The sequence below is a fragment of the Acanthaster planci genome, linkage group LG21 (assembly GCF_054643075.1).
Source record: "Acanthaster planci isolate LZ-2023a linkage group LG21, COTS_SCS, whole genome shotgun sequence".
In the NCBI taxonomy this organism is placed as follows: domain Eukaryota; kingdom Metazoa; phylum Echinodermata; class Asteroidea; order Valvatida; family Acanthasteridae; genus Acanthaster; species Acanthaster planci.
The window spans coordinates 10,643,484-10,669,259 of record NC_141797.1 but is presented as its reverse complement, the minus strand read 5'-3'; the positions used below and the strand labels follow the sequence as shown (position 1 = coordinate 10,669,259).

Below are 25,776 nucleotides of genomic sequence, written 5' to 3'. Positions count from 1 at the left end.
TGAATCAAAATTAAAATCCATTCAACCCGAGAGCATTACAATGGAAGAGCTACCCCAAACATCAGACCAAGTCAGTGACATCGTAGAAGACCTCACCCAAGATAAGGGCATACAAACAGAAGGATTAAACTATCGCGAGTTGGTCGCTTTAGATAAATCATCACAAACGGTAAAAGGAGAATTAATTTTAAATCAAGGTAAATTAGATGAGTTAGACGAAAAAATTCAACAGTTTGAAGCCGAGTTGGAAGAAGCGACGTCCGAAGGAGAACATACGGAACTTCAACGGCAATTGGATGACTTACGAGACAAAAGACGGGGTAGATTAGAGACTATAGTTATAAATACTAATCAATCACGAAGCCAGATCAATCGCATCAAAAAAAACGATAACGGCTGTGATGAATTCGGATTTGACACTACGCGAGAAGATTAGAACGATATTTAGATATCAAGGTGTCACGATCGTAAGCATTTTAACGGCTTTTAGTTTAGCGGTAAGTACCATCGTTAGTAGTATCGTGGCTAGCGTCAGAGCTGTTGGAACTCCTAGTGTAACGCCAACACCGCCAGCTCCTCCTTCCAAAGGTGGAATTACCAATTGGATCAAACGTCAACTGTGGAACCTGGCAAACGTATTGAAAAAACTCGGGTTGAAAGCTTTGGGTGCTTTGCCCGGGGTCATAGGTAGCATTTTGAGTTGGATTTTTAACGTGGCGAGTAAAGCGGTCGGATGGGTGGCAGAGCACGTGTGGACTCTGCTCGTAGGCTTGGGTGTTTTGATTTTGACGTACGTGCAAAAGAATAGGTAAAAAGGCAAAAAAAAAAATAAATAAAAATTCACCTCAAATTTGGGGTGAATTTTTTTTTTGCCCTAAGTCAAACCGTTTATGTGAAAACCTTATATAACGTAAAACCGACGACACCCACGGCAACGGCTCCGATTGTTAAGGACAGTTTTTCTTCGTTGTGCGCGTCTAAGGATTTGCTTAAAACTGGCTTCACAATTGGCTTAACAATTGGCCTCGGTAGTTCCTCTTCATTAAAATCACCTTCGCTATTCAAACTCGGTACGTATCCAGTCTTCATACCGCAGTCGCGACTTGTCAATTATTGTTATATCCCTCAAACGTACCGATGCGTAAGTCCATGTCCGAGGGCACCAGGTACAAACCGGGGCAACTACAAAATTCAACGGCGTTTTCGCGTATTGTAGCGAATCTTGAAATTGGTCGATCGACTGTTCGAGATCGGGGTCCGAATTAATTAAAGATTCCACGATCGTAATAAATTGTCGTCGCGCGTCTTATCCGGTGCCGGTGGCCAAAACGCTGGTCTTGGTCTGCGCCTGTGCCCCGAGTAACGCGTAGACGTAAGCTCGAATTGATTCGTTTACCTTGGTGATTCCCACGTCCGTCAACCGAGACTTTTTAGGAACAAAATCCCACCAGGCCAAAGTAACTGCGTCCGACTGTGAAATCCAGGTGACCGTGTAGGTACTCGCGTGGCCGGAACCTTTAGGTGGCTTAGCCCATCCAAATCCCATGTAAGTAGACCCCGCGTATTTACCGTTGGTCAGGTGTGAGTTGTGCGCGTCGTAGTTTTTACCCGGGACAGGTATATAGCTCGCTCCGCTCGCTTCATAATAATAAGCTGTGCCTAATCCGTTCGACAAAGTGTCTCTTGTTTGTTTAACGATTTATTCGGGTCTACTCCGTATAAAAGACACGTGTCCGTAAACTTCCGATGGTCGTAATTATTGTGTAACGCGTCAAATACGTCGTCGCTCGGAATGGGCATCACGCAGTCGTAAAATATTTTTCGTACGGTGTAATATACGTGAAAGTTAAATAAAGCCGAGACGTATGGATTAGGGTCGGACAGCAGATCAAAACCCACACTGCAGGCCGTCGTCGCGCAATAGACCGCGAAATTAAATTGATTTTGGTAAAACGATATCGACTCGGTAGACCAGCGATAGACGGCTTCGTCCGTGGTTACTTTCGGTAATTTATACGCGTGCGTTAAATTTGGAAACTCGGCTGTCAAGGAATTGTCTTCGTTGACTAAAATATTTAGACAACTAAAATTGCCTCCCATTTATTTTAAAAGAATTTTAAAGGAGGTGCCGTTGGAAAGACCAAGTTTTGATAAGCGGGCGGGCTTTCTTCGCTCGTTGGATTTTTTCATACTTAACCGACTTTGTAAAACTTATTCGCCAAGTTTTTTCATAAGATCTTTTTTTAAAGTCACCGCCCGTTCGTTGGCTAGCGCTTCTGCTCTTTCGTTGACTTGACGTTCGAATTCTTCTTTAGAAGTTTCGCTCGCTTTGCTCGCTTCCAATTTTGTAGACGTACGCGATCTGATCTTTTCTTTCATCTCGTTAAACTTTTTAAGCTCGGATAAAATAAGGACAAATTCTTCCTGGGATATGTCACCGTCTTCAATCGCGTGAGATACGTATTCCTCGATGGTGTTTAATTTAGCGTCTGCCAAAATTCGAATTTGGTCGTGTTTTTTAGTTTTGTGGGCGAGTCTACGGGAGGCGTACTTTAGAATCGCGTAAGCGCCAAACGCACCGATAGCGATGCCTTCCATCACAAGTCCAACGGTCCCGGTAATGACACCCAAAATGGCGGGAATGCCTACGGCTGCCGATGTGGCGCCCAGGGCTTCTACTCCATATTCCACATACCCGAGCGCTGTTAAAAGTCGTTTGATCTTTTTGAAGCAAACTTCCCTCGCGTCGCGTTCTCTTTGGATTTGGGATTTAATTTCTTCGATCTTCCTGAGTCTGTAAATTTTGGTTTCCGCTTGTTCAGTCGAGTTTAAAGTCAAATCCGAGTGTTTACTTAAATCTGGGTATATGTTAGTCGTCATCTTATTACTTTTATAATTACGCGTTTTAAAAAATGTCAAACTCGATTAAAATTTTGCCGATGTTATTCAAGAGCTCGCCTTTATCGTTTTTAACAGAAAAAGTCAATTCACTGATGTTTCTGTGTATTAATTTTTAGGCGTTTTACAGTGATTACAGGTGCTAGGCTCGGTAGCTATCACGTCTAGCAAGTCTAAAGACTGCCCGTTATAAAAGTTGTCAAATGTATTTAATTGTTTGCAATGAATAAACGCGAGTTTCAAGGGGTTTAAATCGTAATTGCCTTCGTAAATGACGTTGGGTAAAAGTTTTATTTTGGGTAAGTTTAATAGCTTGGACACTTCTTTGTTTAGTCGCAACTTGAGATTGGGGTCCGTAACGGCCAAAGTGACCCGTTTAGATTCCGAGTGAACCTTAAAAGAAACGCCCGGTATCGAGTTTAACAAAAAGTGAAACCAGTCCATGCTATAATAACCGGGGGGTACCACGATGCTTCCTCTTTGGCCCTGGGGTAATGGTTCAGATGAGCTTCGCGAATGAAGTCTGTCGTATATAGGTCCAGTTAGCCCCGTCAAAAACAGTCTTTTAGTTAATTCTCTTCTAGGTCTCCTGGGGGAGTTGGTGAAGGTGGTAGGTCGAGTTGGTGGATTCCCTTCGTAGATTTCATCTAAAGCTTGTCTTTGCCCCTCGAGCAGTGAAGCTGATTTGATTTTTTTTATCGATATCAAAAGCTAAACGAACTCGCGTTTCTGATGGTTTTCTTTGGTTTAACTGATCTTCTAAAGCTGTGATTTCTTGGTTTAGCTGCTCAATTTCACCAGCGATGATTCTGATTTCTTCCGCTAACTCGCCTCTTTTATTTGCTTGGATCAATCTGTTTTTAGCTGTTTGTACTAATTCTGGATTGGGAGATGCGTCCATTCTTTCCACTGAGGGTATACCGGGCGGTCGTTCGCCAAGTACCCCCGCTGGCCTACCGTCCAAGTTTGTATCCCACTCAATTTCAGTGGCGTTTGTTACGTTAAAATACCCAGCTTCAAACTGAATATTCTTTACTCGGACGACTTTGTCGCCTTTGGTGTTGTTGATCTCGTTTTTCAATCTAAACGTCTGCTCACTCTCGGTCAAGTAAAACGTGTGAGTCTCCATTTTATTATATACGTTTTATACGTCTTGTTTTGCGAGGTTAAACTTCTCCATAGCGTTTTCCCAGTGCTTATCCGAAACTTGAAATCTTTCACTTTAGATTCGGTTTCCCCAGTTGTGTCTTGATAACACACCGCGATTAAAGCCTTCAACGGTTTACCTCGAGAGATATTACCGTTTAAAACTTGGTTCAACTTATATTCTATTTCACCCGCTTCGCCGTTTTTAAAACAACTGTTGTACTTCTGCAACGTTTTTCTCGATTTTGGTGGCTTGGGTTTCCTCCAAACGTGATGCTTGTAATATCTATCTCCCATGTCTGCTGGGGTGTACGAGGAAACCCACCCAAGAATTTGACCACAATTTTTACACACATATCTTTCATCTATTTCAAATATTTGGTGATCGCAAGATGGACTCGGTTTACTTTGTTTTTGAGATCCCGCTATGTGTACTTCCTTTAGATTCAGCAAGTGACAAAGTTCCACATCAGTCATTTTATATAAGGGTTTATTTATTTAAAGTAAAAAAAAATTAACCCCGGTATAACCGAGGTTAAATTTTGACTTTCACTAACTTTTCTTTAATCAAACGCTTCCCAAAAGCAAGGTTTTTCTTCAACCGTGAGCATAGCCGACGTGACTCGGTACCTAACGTTCGCTCCGCAAGAAAGTGAACCGTGGGCGCCAAAATAAATATCTTTAGGAGAGATCAAAGAGACCGCGTGACATTTTTTGTTCGTAAAAAGAGAGCGATCAATTTCTTTAAACGATTTATCTACCAAAGGAGCATCATAGTCGATCTTAACGTACATCATACTTTTATCGGTATAAGCCGGTTTAACTAAGCAATTGATCCTATCTGGTATGTCGTCTAGTTTTTGAGACACTTTAAAAGAGTTACGCGTACTCGCAGGGAGATCTTCCAGCACCTTATCTGTTAATTTTTCAAAATAATTATAAACTTCGTCATTTACACGAAATAGCAACGACTCGGTCTCGGGAGATATCTGATAACAAATTTGATCTTGACCAGTAGGTTCCTTAGTACCATATTTGTAAACTGGGTTGACTCCGTAACAAGGGTGTTCGAGTCTAATCAACAGTCGTTTGTTTTGCCCCTCGTGGTGATAAGCGATCTTAGAAGAACACTTTGTTGGTCTTAAAATGACTAAATTTTCAGAGTCAAAGGGCCCATAGGTAATTTTTGGGTTTTTGTTGCCGGCATTTAGACGTTCGTGGTCATTTGAGACGATATATATTTGAGTTGACATGTTCTATTTATAATTAGGTTTCTAAAATTTTTCTCATTTTTATTCGGGCGAGATTTCTACTTTAATTAAATGTTCGACGTCAGAGTCATATTTAATAATTAGTCCAATTTTATATAAGTCCGCGTCGAGTTTAGTCGATGAATCGGGCAGTGACTCGTTCTCTCGCGCGTGCCTCAACTTTTTATGATTGCCGTCTACGAGCACCACGTGATCCATTCCTTCCAACTCGACACAATTTACGCAGCAGGTGCTGTAGGTACAACCAAAACATTCGATACAATGGGCTCACTCGTAACAGTCCTGGCAACTGTCCAAGGCATTTGAATTTCTGCAGTCGTATGGATTAAAACAAGCCACGCAATTTATACATCTACCGCAATCGTCGCTGGTGGAGCAGTCCTTACATCTGACGCAGTCTTGACATTCATGACAATTGTGGCATTCTTTACAATCGATGCATTTGCGTATACTTTTGGAATTTAAACAACGAAAGCAATCGTACGAATCTATCAAGTCGATCGAATTTCTCGTGTCTTTGCAAAAATAACAATTCACTTTTGTAGTTTTATCTACCATTTATTTTTATGTATTTTTGTTATTGTTTTTTCGGTTTTTTTTTTATAATGGGCAAGTCTCGACTTGTTTGTGAGTGAGTGCCAGTCACGAGTTGTTTACAGCCGGGGTCAAAAGTTCAAGGTCAGTGAAGTGGAAATCCCCGGCGCTAGTCACGAGTTGTTTACAGCGAGCGAAGCGAGCGGCGTCGGGTTCAAAAGGTGAGTGGGAATCCCCAGTGAGTGCGATGGGTGAAAGGGGGTGAAAAGGGCGTGTGGTCCAGAACTGTGCCTCTCCTACTACTTATTGCGCGTTCAATAATAAGGGAATAAATAGGCCTTATGTGCTTGGCTGGGCTTAAATATGCATTTAAGACCAACTCAGGAGAATAAACGCGACTGAATCTGCTTGCCCCAAAGAAGGTACTCAGTTAAACCCAAAGCTCGGCATTTACATATTTCAGACCAAATTACATTTATGAATCGAATTTTTTTACGCTTGGCTGTGCATCCATGAACGACCCGAACATGTCACCACGCTACTTAAAGTTGAACCATTTATATGTCTAGTGTTGCAATGCAACGACCCTACAGAGTGTACTATCTATCCAACGTTAATCAACCTGTTAGTCCATCGACTGCAAGTGAAAAGGCACGGCGAAAATTATGACGTCCAACGGCAAACTTTCCATAGGCTACAAAGATACCAATTACTGTACCAATGTGTGGAGGAGGAAACCTTCTATGAGGGGTTTGCTACTGTGGCTTGGGTTAGCGGGTATGGGGTACCTAATGCTGTCGTTTTTCACCACTGGCCATGTACAGGTGAGAACATTCTAGCTAACTTTACGATTTTCTTGTGGCTGCGTCGAGGAAATTGATGATAGTTATTTCAGGATGAAGATCTCTTGTCGGATACCTCTTTTTTTTTACTGTCTTATTTAACTCTTGGCCTGAGATTTCAAAACATATTTTGAGGGATTTGTTGTTGTAGACGAGTTTGACTCCCAGAATTCGACGCACGATGATGTATTCATAATTGACGCGTTCTGTATATCACCAGCACACTCTCCATCGTGTGGTCCAGAATCGATACTTTGACAAACCTCTTTGGCTAGGAGTTTGTGCCCAGCGTGTATCTGTCCGCCAATTTCCACCCAATCAGATCCAGTTACTGCGTGCTATAAACCTAGCAGAGTAGATTTCATTTTTGTTTCAGTTTTCAAACTGTACAGTGGGATGTCTGACCACAGAGCTCTATGATCTGACCATGATAAAACACCTGCTCTATAGGCGTTGCTCATACTGTTGATACACTGCGCACGGCTCAAAGCCATGATGTCCAAGTGTTCTTACAGTAAACACATAACACAACACACATTGGACGGTATTACAGATCAGGTTTATATACAGGATCAACTTTTGCTTGACACTGGCTTTTCTGTAGGACACACTCCCATCTTGTACTAATGTAAACTTGGCACTCTCTCCACCAAGCAAAAATGACCCATGAATGGACAACGTTTTAAACAACCAATGACAAAGTGAACACCTGTTTTGTTAAAATGATGTGCATGAGTGGTTTCTGTAAAGGGATGTCATCCTTACTGACTATGCATACATATTACTGAAAAGTAATGATTGTGACGTCTTCATTTCGTCTTGTGACATTGATTTCTGCGTAAAACTTAAGGCTCATTCTATTACATTGTGTGACTTTTGATTCAGTAACCAAGTCGCTGTACAATTTCTCCTTTTGTTATAAACATTATCACTTGCTTTGGGGTATGTGATTAAGCCTTGTAAGGGGTATTGCAGCATACCTGTGTACAGAAATTGTTTATTTCAACGGAGTTAATTTTTATATGTGGCCTTTGACATAAATGGCAAGTTTCTTTTGCTGTCCAGTGTTGTAAATCAAGTAATGATTCTAAAGGAAAGGCGTGACTTGGAGGCATATTATTTTGACTTCAAAATGGCTCGGCTTTAGCTGCAATTATTCATGAGCCCAGTGGCATATAAGCAGATAGCAAAATGGCAGGTAACCCGTTTCAAACAAAAATAGGCCCTAGTGCATTAGACATGACCCGTGTATTGAAAACCAGCCGTGCATTTCAAAAGGTTTATCTTTTCTCGGTGGATTGACATCTGTGCGCGAACTGGTAGGAACAAACCCTCTTTTATGTTTTGGTTACACACCAATTGTTACACATTCAAGGGCATGCGTGCACCTGACTGAATTGTCCATTCAAAATAACAAAATAATGCCAAGGCCCAACATACAAAAGCTTGGAAACTCAGCCAGCTCCTAAGTAAACATTTTTCACAAGGTATTTCCTCGTTTGAGGGTTTGATTTTTAGCATCTACCAGAACACCCAACATACCTAGCAATATCTTAAATCAGTTATTTTCACCAACCTTTTTAGCGTCCCAAATGTTGATATTATTCCCGACATACGTGATCACGAGGCCATTGTTTCTAACTGCCAATGTTTAACTAAGACAGCTTCCCGAATTTATTTTAGAGTAAATTCCCAAATGACTTAAATATGCAGGTGCTTACCTAAATGGTGTGGTTTTGAGAGGATAAAATACAAAAACCCTGGTTATCTGGCAAACACTTATTACTCAATATGCTCGATTTCAGCATTCTACACAAGATGTTAGGAGGCACCCGAAAATCGTCTTGTCGGATCACACGTGAGGTTAAGAAAACGCGAAAGATGCTTTAAAATTGCCTTTAAAATGTAATGATTACATTATAAACATCGCAAGTAACATTGATAGTAACCCTAAGAAATTTGGGAGTTTGGAAGGGCCCGCAGAAATGATGACTTGGCAAATAATTGCTTGTAAATTGAAGGGGAAATCACAACTGATCCAGAAAAGGTGGCTGAAGCTTCAAATTAAATCACTAATTTGGCTGTTTTTAATAAGCAATCCACGGTATTGATACGCCTCAGCTAGATCCTCAACCTGACACTGAAACTATGCCCCGTCATTGAATATACCTCATTTGAGGTGTAAATGGCAGGCCCGGATGAAATTCCTCCAAGAATATGGAACTTGGCTGAAGGCAGACTCTGAAAAAAGAATTATTCAGCTCAGGGGAAGTCCCCATGCTAAAGGTGACTACACCAGGCTGTTCAGCATCTACAGAGGTACAAATTAACAGGAGGTTTTTGCATTTGGCCGAAAAATGTTTTTTTAATTACGTAATTAGAAAGAATTGGATCCCCAGTATATCAACTCCGCTCTACGTCGGGTCATCACCAAAAGTCGAGCCTCGAGCTGGGCCAAGAGAGGGCGTTATTCCTCAGCAACGGAGGCTTTTTTGGTAGTAACTGGGCAATGTTCACGAACGACTATGAAACGCAAGCGTTACAGTCGCATCGCTACCAAAAAAATGAACACTCCCAACCAACGTAGCTCTTTTCACCCAATGAAGTGGTGCTTCCGCTCGGTGCATATAATTAATTAATAGTTAATAACCGTATCTCTTTTTTCGGCTACATACAACAAGCACTAGTATGTTACTACTTTCCTCGAACATTTGCTGGTACGGAAACGAAAAGAAATGACCTTGGAACCATCCTGTTCGCGATGACAAATAAATAAATGAAATCAATAGTTAGTGCTAAACCACGACTAAGCATCAAAAGCCCATTCTTTTATTAAAAGTTTTCTATGTACCAGGCACAAAAACCGCTGATGAAAACTTCGGATGGGACTCTGTTTAAGGCAAAGTTTATCAGACAATCTTGGGGAAGGGGCGTCACCCCTAACCCCCCTCCCGCCCAGTGAAAAAGAGCATGGGGAAATTGACTCTCCAGTACCCAAAATTTTGCCCTTTCTTCAACGTCGCCCTTCTCTTCTTTTCGAAACTACGTGCATTTAAAAATAACTTGTCTTTTTCTTTGCAGTTGTCAAATCCACAACCATCTCAAAGAAAGTTCTCCACACGTATGCTTGGCTCTGTACAAAATATCATCTCCAATTACCTCGCTAAATTGCCGAATGTTACACCAGCAACACTTTCGAACCCAACAGTCGCTGGGTACTCCTTTTTCTACATCCAGTACCCCAAGGCAAGTTACAATGTATGTGATCAGCTGGCGTTGTACATCGAAGCGAGGGACAATACGAACAAGACGAAGACCAGAGGAGGTGATTTTATGTGGCCCTACCTGCAAACAGCCTCACTATGCGCTAGTACCCCGGCAGACGAGCTGATCGACCATGGTAACGGTTCATACGCCGCCCTCTTCACGCTAAACTGGGCCGGGGAAATTGAGCCGTTTGTACGGTTCGTCCTCAGCTCCGAGCAGTCTTATTCAGTGCGTAAAATCAGGGACCGAATACCTTATAGGTTCGCTTACGATGCCATGTTCACTGACGGCAAAACCATTGAAGTGACGCCGTGTCACATTACGAAAGACATCTACGTCGATAAAGCGGCGAAAGAGTTGTCATTGGCGTCGAAAGCAGAAGTTTGTGATTTTTCTGACCCTAGGATAGGTTCGACTTGGTATTGCCTCAAGCCCAAAACTCTGTCCTGCTCCAATCGTAGTCAGCATCGTGGTAACATAGAAAGAGGAAACAGTTATCTTCAACAAGCGCTGCAAGACGAAAAAGTGTCGTTAGCAAAGTGAGTATTGATAGGCAACTGTATCATGACAAGTTCACTTTAAGAACGCATACAGCTCTCAACCTACTGATCGACCAAAGCTTACTCAAGAAAGAAAGTTCATGTAATGAAGATCAGTTACATAACCTGTATATATTTTTCATATATATAAATACATAAAGGAGCACTCGCTCTTGGCAAGAGGTGATGACCCGACCAACTGTTTGTTTTGATTGCTTTTTCTTACAATGCCTGTTTTAATTTGCTTCTTTTTCTTCCAGGCCAGAGATGTTGCAGAACATTGGAAAAGTGCGCACGGTCAAAGTAATGTCTAAAGGTACTTCATCCTTTCAATTTTTATTCATAAGGTGGCTCTGAAGGGATATCTAAGACATTGCAAATTTCACCCAACCGCTCACGTCTTTTGACAGTTGCCCTTGTTATCGCGACATTTCTAGAAGCTTAGAAATTTATAGATTCTTGTATGATGATGTGCGAATTTAAACAAAAAAGGTGTTGGTGCTTTTGTATTTCTTACTTCTAAATCACTATCTCAGTGGGCGTTTTTTCTTTTCGGTATCAACGACCCTTACCAAGGCCTTATTCAGGAAGAACAGAACAGTGATGGAAAGGACTTCTTCTGATTAAAAAGCGGTATTACTGGATTTGAAATCATGAAGTCGCATTGAAATTACATTGCATTCTATGCCAAGAAACATAAATTGAGATTAGCTTCAGTGGTAAAATCGTACGGTTCAATCATTCATTTTTTACCTTGTGGCAGTACTGATATTTTAACGGGAGTTTGTGCGAAATAGTGTGTTTATTTTCTGTCGCATCGTTTTAAACTGTTGTAAAGTTTCCTTTTCCCCAACCAACTCACTCTTTGTTGCTCACTTGTTGTAAGCTTCAACTCTCTCCCTAGGCCCCCATTCTCTTTGTTGTTCACTTGTTGTAAGCTTCAACTCTCTCCCTAGGTCCCCATACTCTTTGTTGTTCACTTGTTGTAAGCTTCAACTCTCTCCCTAGGCTCCCATTCTCTTTGTTGCTCACTTGTTGTAAGCTTCAACTCTCTCCCTAGACCCCCATTCTCTTTGTTGTTCACTTGTTGTAAGCTTCAACTCTCTCCCTAGACCCCCATTCTCTTTGTTGTTCACTTGTTGTAAGCTTCAACTCTCTCCCTAGGCCCCCATACTCTTTGTTGTTCACTTGTTGTAAGCTTCAACTCTCTCCCTAGGCTCCCATTCTCTTTGTTGTTCACTTGTTGTAAGCTTCAACTCTCTCCCCAGGTCCCGATTCTCTTTTTCCACCTGTCGCAAGACGAGAGTCAATTAAGTGAACTAGTGCATTCATCAGATTGACAAACATTTGAAACTCCACGGAATGTAATGCCGAACTCTATCAAGAAACTGCCATTGTTTCACAAAAACTTCAAACCAGGACCTACATATTTTGTTCATTTCAGTGAGTGACTCTGCTTGTCTGGATTTACCGCCTTGCAATTCCGGTCTTCCACCCAAGCGAGCAAACCGCGCCGCCGGATACTACTTCAAAGATTTATGGAAGTCAAAGGTCTGCATTGCCAGAGAACTCCAGCTAAAGGAAACTATCGAGTGCCTTCGAAATAAGCATTTGTTTTTCATCGGTGACTCCACCATAAGGCAGTGGTTTTTGTATCTTGTCTCACACCTTGGGCAAAATATGACAGAGTATAAGATATGGACCAAGGAAGATGTTATTCAAATGCATAGACACGCTTTTGACAAAGTCCACAACATCACACTGGATTTTCGATTTCATTACTACCCGATTCTTGGTAACTGGCTTAATACAACTACTATCTATTCTGCAATTGACTTGATTGACAGGCTACCAGGTGGAAGGGACACAGTGCTCGGTTTTACCATGTGGGCTCACTTTACATACACGAATCTGACTTATTACTTATCTCGATTGGAGCCCATAAGAGATGCCATGATACGCCTTCAAGAGAGAAGTGCTGGAAAAGCTACCGTTATAATCAAGTCAGCGAACACGGGCATTTTACCTTACACGCCCGAAATCACCGAGCTGTTGTCCTACGATCTTGACCAAATGATGAGGGCATTTTTCGCGGAAATTCCTGGTGTCACCGTCATTGACGTCTGGGACATGACTGTAAGTCCCAGAGGTGAATATGACGTTCATCCCTGTGAACTGGTTATAAGAGAAGAGATCAAGATGGTACTGAATTTCATTTGCAGAGAGTGAATCGTGTGTAGTGAATCGTGCTCTTCTGCTGGCGTCGTTTTTATGAGCTGCTTAATTAAAAACAATTTTAATTCACCTATTATCTAATACCAGGCCTAACTTTACTCTTTTCATGCGGAACATTTGCGATTTATTAATTAGTCTAATAGGTTTATCACTGAAAAATTGCCTGGGTTAAATTCAAACCCAAGGAAGAGTGAAAACTGGAACTACCCAAACATGGGCTGTATTAACCCAATTTGGGGATGAGAATTACTTTCTGTTTCCTTTCTTACCTTCAAACCAGTGGATATTATTCACTGTTTGGCCCAAACAAGCCAGAACTTAATTTGTATCACGTAAATTGGGTTGAAACAATCTAAACTATTGGGTAGTTACAGTTTTCACCCTCCTCTGGGTTAACAGTTAACCTATAGGCAGTATCCCAGTAGCATGCGTGCATTCGTCTTTAGTACGCGTGTCTACCTGGAAGGTAGTTACGTGGCTCTCTGGGGTGGAGGTCTGCGGGACAGCGTTGATTGAGGTAATGTGCCGTCTGCGCAGTATCATCTACCCAGTGCTGAATAGGGCAGATTTGAAGAATGGGAGGCTTTGAGACGCTTGGTGGCGACAAGCATACCGGTCCATTTTAGCAGTTCTGGGCATACGTGTGTTGTTTTGAGCATGCGTGCGAAGTTTGGAGCATGCGTGCAAAGTTCTGAGCATGCGAAATACCTTTAAAAAGGACCGGTATGTTTGCTGCCACCAGCATCTCAAAGTCATACACTGCCTATCGAGTAAGTCGAAACGGTTTCGATTGTTATACAATCGTATAAATCGCCATTGTATCCAATATTTTATAATAAAAGAAACGTAACATGTTGCTTCTCAGTCTTCGACTGATTGGTTTGTGTTTATTGGTTGTCTTGCTTGGAGTGGATTTCGTTCTCATCTCCAAGTTGTCAATGGACCAATAAAGGTACATTTTGGAAACAAATTAAGCTGGTGTTCTTGTGTCCTCCGGATCAAAGGATTGTCCCCACCACCTGCTGTCCGCTCACATGCCGGATACTCTCAAGCCCCGCAGGCCATAACAATTGCTTTTCCTCTGGTCGCTCACCGTGTGGAGTGGCATCTACTGAGGGTCAGACTTTCTCCACACCTTATCCACAACAAGCACAAGAACTTTCACAATAAGTAATTTTTGTAGACTTCAACATCTATTTAATTGTCGAATGCATAACCCTTAGATGACATATGAGTTTCATATACGGACATCGCTTATTTTCCCTTGCATCGGTTACAAATGAGGGCACTGTTGCAGTGATGTCATCCAGGCAGGGAAAATACAGTTCATTACTCAAACTTTGAGCTAAAACAAAACGGGGACATCGTATTTTTAGGTGCAAAGGTGCTGTTTTTGCAAAATATTATTTTCGATGTCGCTACCCCAATGGCCCGATTTGGACCGTGACAAAAAGTGCCGGTGTGGAAAAGACTGCTTCTGTCGAATGGTAGGCATTTAAAACCCATGTCATCGTAGAAGGTCTACTGACCATGATCTTTCAGTGCTCGCTGTGATTGGTGCATTGTACTAGATGGGTGGATTTTATACACTTGAGCTCATTCATCTTCGTGATCTTCGCGGTGTGTTTATAATTAAAGGTGCCAGGACCGATCACAGAATTGTTCCTATAAATGCCGAGTTCGGGACTTGTTGCCTCCAACTCGGGGCATTTCCTTCCCAAAAACCTAGAATGGGGGTCTGTATTGCATAGATGCGTTTGACTAGGTTCAGAGCTGTGTGCATGATTTAATTATTATTTTGGGGGTGTTTTGGGAGAAAGATGAATACTAGAATTCGCATGGGTAGCTCTGATAATGTTGAATTGCCAGTGAAACACGAAAAGCAAAAATCTAATTGACTGACACCAGATGGCGCTATTATTTTCTGTCTGATGGGCACGTATACTGTAGTGCATCGTAACTATAATCATATTCCTCTGATGGCGAGAGTGTTCGATGGAGGACTAGATACGCGCAGTGAAACACTGTAAACGCAAACGCCGTGAAAGGCTCGCCGCGGTCCCGAATATGTAAGCTGCGGAAAGTCTGTTCTTTGGTGCTTGGATTTGTGTCGGGCCGGGGATTTGCGCTAGTCGTATCCCTCATAAGAAGTGAAAAAATGGCAAAAAACATGAGTTCCATCGACGTCAAAGATTTGAACAATAGTGCACATGTCTGGAGAAGGAAACCATCCATGAGAGGTTTGATAATGTGGCTTGTGTTAGTGGGTATGGCGTACCTTATAGTAACGTATTTCACCACTGGCCATGTGAAGGTAAGAACATTTTCTCATGAATTAACGACCTTTCTGGATACCAATCGATGAGGCAATTTTGACAGTTTTTTCGTTGACTTACCAAACTCTTGGCTTGAGATTATACGTAATATTTTGAGGGATTGTATACTTGTACGAGAGTCCAACACCACGTCGACAACTTAGCCATGAAATGTTTTCTTCACCTATTTGTGTGTATTCACAATTGACGTATGGTGAACATTGAGAGCACACTCTCCACAAAGTGGTCAGAATCTCACGGCCTGGGGTTTTTTGCCCAGCCCTTTTCTTTCCAGCAATTTTCCCCTTATCACAATCGATTACTGCAAGCCACTCCCCTCAATAATAAAAACACAGGGAGGGGGAGAACATGGTTGACCGTAAAGCTCTATTGTCCAATTCTGATGAGCTGTTAGTTTACAGCGGGGCGTTGTCATCAGTGTGTAGCAGGTTTTTTTCATAATGAAACTGCATAAATTCACTGAATATCCATATAAAAGAAAACAATAAACAAGTCTTCAACAATTGCCTTTCAAATATTTTTCAGAACAAAAAAAGTAAGTCCGAAAATAATCAGGGCCGGCAGTGCATTCTCAGTGTAGGGCCAGAAAATCTTGGAATCGGGTAAAGTAGTCGTAAAGTAACTAAATACTGGTAAAATACCTGCCCACGGGATCTGTCTTAAAACGGCTGCACACGTTGAACATCAAAGGCTTAAAATACCTGCGTATCCTGCCCCTTCTTCTGATGAACTATACTGATGAAATAATCCGACCTTTATTTTGCTTGCAAAAGTGTAAACACTTGTTTTGGTTTTGTCTGGATTGTCATGGCTTACTAGCGAAAGTATACATAGTGCACTTGGCCTGTTTTATTCAGTTACCTGCTATATGACAGCATGGATGACTATTTTGTTTTACACTGACCCACCCTCCCTCTATTGCAAAAAGATTTGAGAACCATAGAACGGAAAACGTTCCCCTGTGCAGGTCTTATTGGTGACTGGCGAAATAAAAGATCTTGCAACTATACTGTCATGGATGTTGCAGTCATGTCTAATTGACTGAAGTTAATTCGTTAGTTACCATGTTGTGAGGAGTTACAAGCATAAAAATAGTCAGATGTATGTTGATGCAATTCAGGTATCACGTAAGGGGAACATTTGACAGGATTCAAAGAACTTACATCAAAGGCCAGGGCATATGTTAGTAACTCATGTTATTTTGTTAATGTATGCTTCGAACGAAGCAATACAGTCTAATATATGGAGTATCTAGAATAGGAGATGGCTATATCATGGTCATAGACAATGGTGATATGCCACAAGCAAGCATCTATAATGTACAATCGAGTGCACTGGTGATGGAGAAAATAATGATGGATAAAATAAGGCTCTTTAAATGCCCCAGTTGAAGTGTCACGTCTACTGTCTCGTAATTGTGTAACCTTGGAACGAGTACGGAAAGCAACGTTGCGTTCATTTGCCCATGGCAGCACTGAGTGATATGACCGATACCCGAGGGTTATAGACTTCCGTTTGTGGGCCCAGCTATGCTCGTGAAACACAAGTAGCGTACTTTTATCACTGTTTTTGCTGCGAACGCCATTGTTGTGAAAGCTCATGACCCTGCCAAATATATTTCACCGAAATTTCGTGTAAATAACCAGTCGACAGATGCCCATGTTCCTCGTAAATCCCATGTCTGTTTCTAACCAGTTTTTTTTTATTATTCCTAGGTTTTCTCTTTAAACTGGCCAAATTTTGGTGTACGTACCAAACACACTGGACCCCTACACCGCATGCAAAATTGTTAAAATGTATTACATTTGCCACTAAACAACAAAAGAGGATCGGTGCTTTTGTATTTCTTATTTCCAAATGACTCTATCTGAAGGAGAATTTTTTCAGTATCAACGACCCTTTTTAAGGCCTCGTCAAGGAAGAAAAGACATATAATACAAATGGATTATAATTTCAGGTAGATGAGGTTTCCTTTTTTAGAAAAGCCACATTACTGAATTTGGAATCATGAATTCACATTGAAATCCAACACTGTGCTCCGTTCCAAAGATGCATCACCACGGGACCGTAGATCAACCGTGAAATCGTACAGTTAAATCATTCACTTGTACCTCGTGGTAATTATTTTTTTAAACAGAGTTTTACTAAATAGTATTCATTTTCTGTCGTGTGGTTGTAAACTGTTGTAGTTTCCTTTTCTCCAATCAATCCACTCTTTTAGGCTTCAACTCTCTCCCTAGGTCCCAATTCTTTTACATCATCTATCCCTCTACTCCTGTTCACTTCACCTCACTTCACGTATCTATCTTTTTATCCGATCTTTTTCTAAACTAGCCACTATTCAATTGGACTTTGTGAATTAATGGAGCGGATTTATCTGGCAAAAAAAATGGAGACCAAAATGGACAATGGCAAACTCTATCAAGAAACTGCCATTGTTTCACAAAAGCTACGTGCATGAATCCCCTCAAAGTTTATGTTTTTAAGACATGCTCGGACTTCCTAGCCCCCAAAACACGATTGGTTCAGAGAAAGAGAAATGTGAATAATTTTTAACATTACCACATTGGATAATAAAGATAAACCACTGGAAACAAAGCTTCAAAAGCGCTTGCGGCGGCGCGCACTAATCCACGCTCGCACGCCCATGTCTTCCGATAGAATGAGAAGAAAGGCGGAGCGTCTAAAGACACTAATTAATATTCATTAGCCCTACATAAATACATAAATATATGCTGTGGTTATCAGAGCTACGATTTATGTTCTTAGGTTTTGGCCACTAAACACTAATTAGTATGCCTTTCACATGACAGTGGGTTATGCAGGATGCAGAATTTCTACATTTATGCTAAATGTTCCCAAAGGTTTTGCATTAGTTCACGCACCCTATTGCGCGTTCAACAATAAGGGAATAAATAGGCCCGGTGTGCTTGGCTGGTCTTGAATATGCATTTAAGACCAACTCAGGAGACTAAACGCGACTGAATCTGCTTGCCCCAAAGAAGGTACTCAGTTAAACCCAAAGCTCGGCATTTACATATTTCAGACCAAATTACATTTATGAATGGAACTTTTTTACGCTTGGTTGTGCATCTATGAACGACCCGAACATAAATGTCACCACGCTACTTACAGTAGAACCATTTATATGTCTAGTGTTGCGATGCAACGACCCGACAGAATGTACTCTTGGGATCTATCCAACGTTAATCAACCTGTTAGTCCATCGACTGCAAGAAGTGAAAAGGGCACGGCGAAAATTATGACGTCCAACGGCAAACTTTCCATAGGCTACAAAGATACCAATTACTGTACCAATGTGTGGAGGAGGAAACCTTCTATGAGGGGTTTGCTACTGTGGCTTGGGTTAGCGGGTATGGGGTACCTAATGCTGTCGTTTTTCACCACTGGCCATGTACAGGTGAGAACATTCTAGCTAACTTTACGATTTTCTTTTGGCTGCGTCGAGGCAATAGGTGATAGTTATTTCAGGATGAAGATCTCTTGTCGGATACCTCTGGGCTTTTTACTGTCTTATTTAACTCTAGGCATTAGATTTCACAACATATTTTGAGGGATTTGTTGTTGTAGACGAGTTTGACTCCCAAAATTCGATAAATCTACGACATACGCGTGCAGATTGTTGTTCGACGCACGATGATGTATTCATAATTGACGCGTTCTATATATCACCAGCACACTCTCCACCGTGTGGTCCAGAATCGATACTTTGAATGGGACAAACCTCTTTGGCTAGGAGTTTGTGCCCAGCGTGTATTTGTCCGCCAATTTTCACCCAATCGGATCCAGTTACTGCGTGCTATAAACCTAGAAAAGTAGATTTCATTTTTTTGTTTCAGTTTTCAAACTGCACGGGGGGATGTCTGACCACAGAGCTCTATGATCTGACCATGATAAAACACCTGCTCTATAGGCGTTGCTCATACTGTTGATACACCGCGCGCGGCTCACAGCCATGATGTCCAAGTGCTCCTACAGTAAACACATAACACAACACAGATTGGACGGTATTACAGATCAGGTTCATATACAGGATCAACTTTTGCTTGTCACTGGCTTTTCTGTCGGACACACTCCCATCTTGTACTAATGTAAGCTCGGCAAATCCTTCGGATTACAATTATTATTCAAATTTTGGCTTTCCTATCTTGCCATAAAGTAGACGAAACCCTGGGCACTATTCTGGTTTTGCACGCATTAGGGCCTAGCCAAGTGACCTTCACTTACAGGATTAGAGGAAGTGCAATAATAAATTATTACAACCAACAACAACAACGACGACAACGACAACGACGACGACGAGACAAACAGAAGTATCTGTCAAACAGATCAAACACAAAAGATTTTCGAAAGGTGACTTTTGTAAAAATGGCTGCCTCTGAAGGAAAACATTTTTAACATTTGAAAATTCGTGGTTATATATTTACCACTGATAACCGAAACTATTATTGTAGGCCTACAACTGATAAGACCACAATGTTATCTCAAACCCGAAGTGAGGTACGTTCCAAAGTTTATGTCAACGCGGGTTCTTGTGACCTTTATGTCACACACAAACAAATACACGTTGACGCACCGTTTGCAAGGTACTACACCACTATAATGTATTTTGTATTCGTGCTGTACATATGCCATGTAAATTTAAACTTCATTAGAGATCAGAAATAATGAAATACACACTGGACAGCAAAAGAAACTTGCCATTTTTGTCAAAGGCCACACATAAAAATTCACTCCATAGAAATAAACAATTTTTGTACACAGGTATGCTGCAATACCCCTTACTAATCACATGCCCAAAAGCAAGTGATTATCTTTATAACAAAGAAGAAATTAACATGCACAGCAACTTCGTTACTGAATCAAAAGTCACACACAAAGCACTCTCCACCAAGCCAAAATGACCCATGAAAGGACAACGTTTTAAACAACCAATGACAAAGTGAACACCTGTTTTGTCAAAATGATGTGCATGAGTGGTTTCTGCAGAAGGATGCCATCCTTACTGACTATACATACGCATTATTGAAAAGCAATGATTGTGACTTCTTTATTTCGTCCTGTGACATTGATTTCTGCGTAAAACTTGAAGCTCATTCTGTTACATTATGTGACTAAGGAGGCACACTATTGTGAAACCCCGTATTCTACAGGAGGGTTCTAGATACCTAGCTCCTTTCCTGGCCAAATAATTGAAATGGTCCGTGAACAAGCTGTTACGTAATTGTTTGAAAGGAACAAGGAAATGAATTTTGCTTAGAATCACTTTTTGTGCATTCCTGTTCTCTTCTTCCATGTATGAAGACTGTTGGACATCTTTTTTGAGTTTCGTGACCTGAGCGGTGCACTTTTTCAAACATTAAGGCTGAGTTCGGGCGGCTTGTTTCTGTATGTTCACGAACAGCTCGATTTGTTGTTCGTGGGTCGGCCGCTCGAACGCCGGGAACAAACAACCGGTTATCGCTGGTAGTTAGTGACAAGCAACATGCAACATATGGCGGTGTCCATGTAGGCTACGTTATTCGAGAGTTAATGTTTGGATGGGCTGAATTCTTTTCTATATAAACAGGAACATTCATTTCTGTGTTACGGAAAAAAATTAATGTTAATTTTGCAAAACTTCCCACTGTCTATGGCTTTGGAAGCCATCTCTCTAATTTTTGCAGCTGTTCAAAAATCAATATCTCACGAGTTTTGTTACTTACTTGGTAAGTAACTCTTTGCGTATGAATACATGTACAAACAAGACAATATAAGAGACGGTCGAAGACTTTGACGAGGTTGGCCGGACGTGGAGTTCGAGTTTTAGAGGGACGCGGAGAGCATGGGTATATTTGATGTCAGTAGCACCCATTTCCACGTCTGTCTGTGTAGCCATAATCCATGGCGATTGTGTAGTACAGTCTACACAGAAACCCCCAGTGAGTACATGTACTTCTTGATTTTGTTTGTGATATTGATTTGTTATGTTTAAGGATGTTGCCGTTTGCTTTTAAGTATCCTATGATAGCAACGATACACGTGTGCTATAGTCTGTGAATGTACTGTACATGTAAAGTGTGTTTATATGGATACAGGTTGATCAATGGAAGCTCTCATTATTTTGTTATTTTAGCAATGGGGGTTTTTGTCACTCCAGGATCTAAATTGTAAGGGTGCCTGTGACAGTTGCTGGTCACCAATAAATCAAGGCTACTAATATCCTGCCGAGTCTGTCTTCGTCTTTCAAGTTGTACGTGTCCCGTGCCAGTGCTCGTTCTGTTTCACAATGGGACCGGGCCTCCTTGTGGCGTCTCACTACAAAAATAACTTGTCTCTTTCTTTAAAGCTGTCGAATCCGCAACCATCTCAAGGAAAGCTCTCCGCACGTATGCTTGGCTCTGTACAAAATATCATCTCCAATTACCTCGCTAAATTGCCGAATGTTACACCAGCAACACTTTCGAACCCAACAATCGCTGGGAACTCCTTTTTCTACATCCAGTACCCCAAGGCAAGTTACAATGTATGTGATCAGCTGGCATTGTACATCGAAGCGAGGGACAATACGAACAAGACAAAGACCAGTGGAGGTGATTTTATGTGGCCCTACCTGCAAACAGCCTCACTACGCGCTAATACCCCGGCAGACGAGGTGATCGACCATGGTAACGGTTCATACACCGCCCTCTTCACGCTAAAATGGGCCGGGGAAATTGAGCCGTTTGTACAGTTCGTCCTCAGCTCCGAGCAGTCTTATTCAGTGCGTAAAATCAGGGACCAACTACCTTACAGGTTCGCCTACGACGCCATATTCACTGACGGCAAAACCAGTGAAGTGACACCGTGTCACATTATGAAGGATATTTACGTCGATAAAGCGGCAAAAGGGTTGTCATTGGCGTCGAAAGCAGAAGTTTGTGATTTTTCTGATCCTAGGATAGGTTCAACTTGGTGTTGCCTCAAGCCAAAAACTCTGTCCTGCTCCAAACGTAGTCAGCATCATGGAAGCGCAGAAAGAGGAAACAGCTATCTCAAACAAGCACTACAAGTCGAAAAAGTGTCGTTATCAAAGTGAGTACAGGCTGTCTATTGATAGCCAAATTAACCGTGACAAGTTCAATTTAAGAACGCATACAGCTCACAACCTACTGATCGACCAAAGCTAACTCAAGAAAGAAAGTTCATATAATGAAGATCAGTTACATAACCTGTATATATTTTTCATATATATAAATACATAAAGGAGCACTCGCTCTTGGCAAGAGGTGATGACCGACCAACTGTTTGCTTTGTTTGCTTTTTTTTACAATGTCTGTTTTAATTTGCTTCTTTTTCTTCCAGGCCAGAGATGTTGCAGAACATTGGGAAAGTACGCACGGTCAAAGTAATGTCTAAAGGTACTTCATCCTTTCAATTTTTATTCATAAGGTGGCTCTGAAGGGATATCTAAGACATTGCAAATCCCACCCCACCGCTCACGTCTTTTGACAGTTGCCCTTGTTATCGCGACATTTCTAGAAGCTTAGAAATTTATAGATTCTGATGATGATTAAAAAGCGATATTACTGGATTTGGAATCATGAAGTCGCATTGAAATTACATTGCACTCCATGCCAAGAAACATACCATGAGATTAGCTTCAGTGGTAAAATCGTACAGTTCAATCATTCATTTTTTACCTTGTGGCAGTACTGATTTCATTTTATTATTTATATATTATATAGTTATTATTATTTATTACTATAAAATTTATTTTATTATTTTATTTGTCTTTCACTTGTTGTAAGCTTCAACTCTCTCCCTAGGCCCCCATTCTCTTTGTTGTTCACTTGTAAGCTTCAACTCTCTCCCTGGGCCCCCATACTCTTTGTTGTTCACTTGTTGTAAGCTTCAACTCTCCCCCTAGGCCCCCATTCGCTTTGCTGTTCACTTGTTGTAAGCTTCAACTCTCTCCCTAGGCCCCCATACTCTTTGCTGTTCACTTGTTGTAAGCTTCAACTCTCCCCCTAGGCCCCCATTCTCTTTGTTGTTCACTTGTTGTAAGCTTCAACTCTCCCCCTAGGCCCCCATTCTCTTTGCTGTTCACTTGTTGTAAGCTTCAACTCTCTCCCTAGGCCCCCATTCTCTTTGTTGCTCACTTGTTGTAAGCTTCAACTCTCTCCCTAGGCCCCCATACTCTTTGTTGTTCATTTGTTGTAAGCTTCAACTCTCTCCCTAGGTCCCCATTCTCTTTGTTGTTCACTTGTTGTAAGCTTCAACTCTCTCCCTAGGCCCCCATTCTCTTTGTTGTTCACTTGTTGTAAGCTTCAACTCTCTCCCTAGGCCCCCATACTCTTTGTTGTTCACTTGTTGCAAGCTTCAAATCTCTCCCTAGGCTCCCATAATCTTTGCTGTTCATTTGTTGTAAGCTTCAACTCTTTCCCTAGGCCCCCATACTCTTTGTTGTTCACTTGTTGTAAGCTTCAACTCTCTCCCTAGGCTCCCATACTCTTTGTTGTTCATTTGTTGTAAGCTTCAACTCTCTCCCTAGGCCCCCATTCTCTTGTTGTTCACTTGTTGTAAGCTTCAACTCTCTCCTTAGGCTCCCATAATCTTTGTTGTTCACTTGTTGTAAGCTTCAACTCTTTCCCTAGGCTCCCATAATCTTTGTTGTTCACTTGTTGCAAGCTTCAACTCTCTCCCTAGGCTCCCATAATCTTTGTTGTTCATTTGTTGTAAGCTTCAACTCTCTCCCTAGGCCCCCATACTCTTTGTTGTTCACTTGTTGCAAGCTTCAAATCTCTCCCTAGGCTCCCATACTCTTTGTTGTTCATTTGTTGTAAGCTTCAACTCTTTCCCTAGGCCCCCATACTCTTTGTTGTTCACTTATTGTAAGCTTCAACTCTCTCCCTAGGCCCCCATACTCTTTGTTGTTCACTTGTTGTAAGCTTCAACTCTCTCCCTAGGCCCCCATTCTCTTTGTTGTTCACTTGTTGTAAGCTTCAACTCTCTCCCTAGGCTCCCATACTTCTTGTTGTTCATTTGTTGTAAGCTTCAACTCTCTCCCTAGGCCCCCATTCTCTTGTTGTTCACTTGTTGTAAGCTTCAACTCTTTCCCTAGGCTCCCATAATCTTTGTTGTTCACTTGTTGCAAGCTTCAACTCTCTCCCTAGGCCCCCATACTCTTTGTTGTTCACTTGTTGTAAGCTTCAACTCTCTCCCTAGGCCCCCATACTCTTTGTTGTTCACTTGTTGTAAGCTTCAACTCTCTCCCTAGGCTCCCATAATCTTTGTTGTTCATTTGTTGTAAGCTTCAACTCTCTCCCTAGGCCCCCATACTCTTTGTTGTTCACTTGTTGCAAGCTTCAAATCTCTCCCTAGGCTCCCATAATCTTTGTTGTTCATTTGTTGTAAGCTTCAACTCTTTCCCTAGGCCCCCATACTCTTTGTTGTTCACTTATTGTAAGCTTCAACTCTCTCCCTAGGCCCCCATACTCTTTGTTGTTCACTTGTTGTAAGCTTCAACTCTCTCCCTAGACCCCCATTCTCTCGTCCTGCATCCATCTTGTTACTCTTCTCTAATTTCACTTCTTTGTCTTCGTTCTTGTTCCTAAGCTAGTCTATATTCCCTTGGACTTTGTAATAATTCATGTTTGCGGGGGGATGTCAATCAGATTCCCCCTGGTGTATTCATTTGAAAACGTTAAAATCAAAGAATTGTACGTTCACGAATTCAACTTACAGTCTATTCCATTAAATTAAACAGCTATTTTACTTTGCAGTACGCTTTAACGATGCAGAACGCGTAATCAAGTTGCACGCTTTGCAAGACGAGAGTCAATAAAGTGAACTAATGGGAGTGCATTTATCTGAAGGACAAACAACTCCACGGAATGTAATACTGCCAAACTCTATTAAGAAACTGTCAGTTTTTCACTTTCAAACCAGGATCTTCATGTTTTGTTCATTTCAGTGAGTGACTCTACTTGTCTGGATTGACAGCCTTGCAGTCCCGGTCTTCCATCCAAGCGAACCAATCACGTCGCCAGATACTACTTCAAAGATTTATGGAAGTCAAAGGTCTGCCTTGCCAGAGAACGCCAGTCAAAGGAAACTATCGAGTGCCTTCGAAATAAGCATTTGTTTTTCATCAGTGACTCCACCATAAGGCAGTGGTTCGTGTATCTTGTCTGACACCTTCGTCACAATATGACGGGGTATAAGGTATGGACGAGGAAGGTGTTATTCAAACGCATAGACACGCTTTTGACAAAGTCCACAACATCACACTGGATTTTCGATTTCATTACTACCCGATTCTTGGTAACTGGCTTAATACAACTACTATCTATTCTGTAATTGACTTGATTGACAGTCTACCAGGTGGAAGGGACACAGTCCTCGGTTTTACCATGTGGGCTCACTTTACATACACGAATCTGACCTATTACGTATCTCGATTGGAGCCCGTAAGAGATGCTTTGTGCCAGCTTCCCTGAATACTTATATATTTCTCCCAGATATTACAAATAAACTTCAACAATGGGATGTACTGTTGCAGTCAGCAACATCACGAGGATTGAGTTTACGTACCCAAGAATAACGGTTATTTAGTCTCGGACGAAATCATTGTTCTGTGTAATAAGGGTTTGTGCAGCTTTAAATATAAGTCTATAATATCACGCGACCTTGTCCTGCTAAATGCAGTCAACGCATGATTGCCTTC

The 25,776-nt window shown here is 41.5% G+C and overlaps 1 protein-coding gene across 5 annotated transcripts; it reads left to right on the top strand.

Moving 5' to 3' along the window:
- The first annotated feature begins 6,456 nt into the window (after positions 1 to 6,456).
- LOC110981157 (NXPE family member 3-like) lies at positions 6,457 to 25,528 on the top strand. Of its 5 annotated transcripts, none has more exons than XM_087131272.1 (4): positions 6,457 to 6,673; positions 9,773 to 10,497; positions 22,413 to 22,468; positions 25,024 to 25,528. In XM_087131272.1, exons 1-4 carry the CDS (start codon positions 6,515 to 6,517, stop codon positions 25,047 to 25,049), a joined length of 966 nt encoding a protein of 321 aa, XP_086987398.1. In that variant the 5' UTR covers positions 6,457 to 6,514; the 3' UTR covers positions 25,050 to 25,528. The 5 variants fall into 5 exon arrangements, with proteins under 5 accessions (XP_086987398.1, XP_086987399.1, XP_022094159.2 ...); XM_087131273.1 differs by lacking the exon at positions 22,413 to 22,468 and adding an exon at positions 10,758 to 10,813; XM_022238467.2 differs by lacking the exons at positions 22,413 to 22,468; positions 25,024 to 25,528 and adding exons at positions 10,758 to 10,813; positions 11,942 to 13,596.
- Positions 25,529 to 25,776: the final 248 nt, after the last annotated feature.